We start from the raw sequence: 3,742 nt of genomic DNA, 5'->3' as shown, positions 1-3,742 counted from the left end.
GAATCTAATCTCATATCCACTGCAACTAGAACTTCAGTGAATCTTTCTCATCTTGATTAATTCAATTCTTCCCATTTTCACAGAATCAAGGGTAAAAAATAAAATATCAGCATTAAAATTCAATATATAAAACAGCATGTTCATGGAAACAGGATTGGATAAGAGGATGAGAAGTTACATTTTGTTTAGAGAGGCAATAATATTTACAATATGCTGGAGTAATATCAGCAGGACAGGCAGCATATCTTGAGAGAAGGAATAGGTGACGTTTCGGGTCGAGACCCTTCTTCAGACCGGAGAAGGGTCTTGATCCGAAATGTCACCCATTCCTTCTCTTCAGAAATGCTGCCTGTCCCGCTGAGTTACTTCAGCTTTTCATGTCTATCTTCGATTTAAACCAGCATGTTCCTTCTTCACATTTCGTGTTACTGATTATATTGTTCACTGCAGGTGTTCTCATTGGGTGTTACAGTGAAAGATAAAGGAAACCCAGCTCCACAGATGTCCTGTGAAGGAACTCTCATTATTAACATCCTTGATCTGAATGATGAAATCCCTGTCGTGAGGTAAGGAGGAGACCTGGAGTGGGGGGCCACCGTGAATAAAGAGGGTCGATATACAACTAATACAAACACAAAATGCTGGAGTAACTCAGCGGGACAGGCAGCATCTCAAGAGAGAAGGAATGGGTGAAGTTTGTGGTCGAGACCCTTCAGTCTTCAGACAGCATTTTGTGTGTATCTTCGGTGTAAATCAGCATCTGCAGTTCCTTCTTGCACTATATATAACTAGTTACATATAAAACATGTTACAGCAGGTGATGTGCCCTTTGCAAAGTGTTTGGGATATTGTGGAGTTACGAAGAATCATTCTTGTTATGCAGAAATAAATGAGTTCATGGAAACTATAATGTGGGAGTAGTGGAGGACCATGCATATTGGTCACTCCTTGTGACAGGTTTATAAAACCTCACTCTTTATGTTAAGTTTCAGCCCTGAAAATCCAATAAATTTCACGGAAGACCAACCCATTGGAACAGAGGTGGTGCGGATGAATTCCACCGATAGGGATGCGGATGATGTTGCATCTTATAATTTTGCTACAGCTTCCCAAGACTTTTCCATTGATCCAAGTAAGGATATCACTCAACATACACATTTATTAAAAATGTAAAAAGCAAACTGTGGTTGTGACATATTTCATATATCCCTTCACATCCCTGCTCTACCCACGATGCACATTGTTAGTCGGATCCCCAAAGGCCATTACAATTGCCTTGTGTTCATATGTTCTAGGAGCAGAATTAGGCCATTTGGCCAATCAAGTCTATTCCGCCATTCAATCATGGCTGATCTATCTATCCCTTAATCCCATTCTCCCAACTAGTAAACAGTCTCCCCCCCCCCCCCCCAAAAAAAAAATAAGAGTTATTATGCACTCACAAGGATATTCCAAAGATGGAGATACTTAATTTCTGCTTTTCCTTCCTGATTTGCACTCTGAGAGAATGTAGAACATAGAACAGTACAGGAACAGGCCCTTTGGCCCACAATGTCTGTTGCTCCCATGATGTCAATCTAAACTAATACCAGCTGCTTACAAGAGGTCCATATCCCTCTATTCCTTGCCTGTTCATGTGTCTATCTATATGCTTCTTAATTATCACTTTCATATCTACTACCACTCCTGGCACTGTGTTTCAGGCATCTCCCGCCCTCTGTATAAAACATTTGTCTTTTAAATCACATTTAAAATGATGATTCCCACCTTAATCCTATTTCCTCTAGTTAGTTGATTTTTCCATCCTGGGAAAAATACTTTGACCATCAACTGCATCAAGGCTGCTCATAATTGTGTACATCGGTCAGGTTGTCCCTTAGCTTCTTATGTTCCAGTGAAAACAATCCAAGGTTCAGGGCCTGACTGGTTAACGATGTCACAGCAGCAGATGTCAGAAAGAAGGAAGACCTTGTCTCAGAGATAAATAGATCACTTTCCCTGGCACTCTCTCTAAATTCTGTCTAACTCTTGCATCAAATACAATGCAAGTCGCATTAAAAAATATCAAAGCCCATGTCATGCATAAAAATAAGTTTTCTCTTTTAAAATGTATAAATTGGTTGAAATCTCTTGCTAATCTGTAATCCCTCGGTATGGTGTTTACTACAAAGAGAAGCCTTTGTTAACAATGCGCAAATCCGCAATATTTGACGTCACATTGATGATTTGTGATTCAATGCATTTCCATTTTGTTCGAGTAGGATGTTCATGCGCTTTGAGAAAGAATTGATCACAATAGTTTGTACCTTTACAGATACAGGGATATTGACTACAACGACAGTACTGGACTACGATAACGGCACAACAATCAAATACCATTCACTGCAAGTGTTTGTCACAGACAAAGGGCTCAACACTGTCACAGTGACCCTGACCATTGTGCTTCAGCCTGTCAATGAACCACCAGTGTGCACCTCACCACAGCTGACACAAGGAACAGGCAAGTTTTAGGATCGGTCTTTCATAGAGTCATAGAGTGAAGCAGCGTGGAAGCAGGCCCTTCGGCCCAACTTGCCCACTCCGGCCAACATGTCCCAGCTACACTAGTCCCACCTGCCGACGTTTGGCCCATATCCCTCCAAACCTGTTTTTTTCCATGTACCTGTCTAACTGTTTCTTAAAGATTGGGATAGTCCTTGCTGCAACTACCTCATCTGGCAGCAGCTTCCATACACCCACCACCCTTAGTGTGAAAGGATTATCCCAATTCAGAATAGTTTAGTGCCATGGTCACAGTAGATTTGGGAACACCATAAGATACAGTAGAAGACCAACGGAAGCAAAAGATATGAGGGGTCGCTATGATCGGCGATGTGCAGGAGATTGAGTAAGGGAAGGCTTGTGGAATGGGAGGAGATGGTGAGAGGAAGGGTGTGGTGGCATCCAACCATCCATCCGTTCTCCAGCAAACCCACAATATAAAATAAATGCATCCAAGTGATCAGTCATTGCTGGGAGCAATAATAATGCTTTTATATATTGCAGCCACTGTGAACATTGATGAGAATTACCCAAATCTCAAATCAGTCTACCAGGTTACCGCTGAAGACCCAGATGCAGGAGATTCACTGACAGTAAGTTCTACCCGATATCTGAACTATCAGAACAATAGAGATATCACACATAGATATCAGACAATTTTAGGCAGGTGCCAATAATATGGTGCTCCTTGTCTTCCAAAACGTTTTAAATACATTCCTACATTAAAACCTTTGTTTTGGCGTGATTGGAACCTTCAGGTTTGTGTCCTGATTCTGAATTCGCCCTGCAGTCGATATTCATTTCCTATTCCATTTTAAAGCCCAGGAACAGATCTCCCTCCTAAAACTCATTTATGTAGCATGATCTTTCTAATTTAACCCATTAAGCTTCGAGAACATTGTTGTAAATTTGCACATGATCTCTTGATGTTTAACATGTCCCTTTTCGAAAAGTACTACACCCACTAAGCTCTGCAATCCACATCATGTTTGACCAAGTATAACATCCACCCATTTGTATTCCAGCCACAGTGGTGTAAGTGGTGTAAGTCCATTTGACTTCATACCTTGGCACAAGCTGAAAATGATTGTATATTTCAACAAGAACATTTGTTCACTACTCCGCTAATCTTTTACCATCAAGAAAATACTCAGATTTGCAAATTCTGGGATACACAGTACATGACACATCAGTCTGAACA

The 3,742-nt window shown here is 40.9% G+C and overlaps 1 protein-coding gene across 1 annotated transcript; it reads left to right on the top strand.

Annotated features, from left to right (window-relative positions):
- Positions 1–296: 296 nt before the first annotated feature.
- On the top strand, positions 297–2,633 carry LOC129708025 (protocadherin-16-like). Its single transcript, XM_055653567.1, has 2 exons — positions 297–1,132; positions 2,315–2,633. Exons 1-2 carry the CDS (start codon positions 979–981, stop codon positions 2,509–2,511), a joined length of 351 nt encoding a protein of 116 aa, XP_055509542.1. The 5' UTR covers positions 297–978; the 3' UTR covers positions 2,512–2,633.
- Positions 2,634–3,742: the final 1,109 nt, after the last annotated feature.

Source organism: Leucoraja erinacea, chromosome 22, assembly GCF_028641065.1.
Source record: "Leucoraja erinacea ecotype New England chromosome 22, Leri_hhj_1, whole genome shotgun sequence".
Classification (NCBI taxonomy): domain Eukaryota; kingdom Metazoa; phylum Chordata; class Chondrichthyes; order Rajiformes; family Rajidae; genus Leucoraja; species Leucoraja erinaceus.
Note: the sequence above shows the minus strand (reverse complement) of the source record. Positions and strands in the feature narration are given on the sequence as shown.

Bases quoted from the DNA above. Each gene is read 5' to 3' on its own strand.
- LOC129708025 (XM_055653567.1), top strand. From the start codon at position 979: ATGTTAAGTTTCAGCCCTGAAAATCCAATAAATTTCACGGAAGACCAA. The intron at 1,133-2,314 runs GTAAGGATATCA...GTACCTTTACAG, and splicing joins AGACTTTTCCATTGATCCAA to ATACAGGGATATTGACTACA.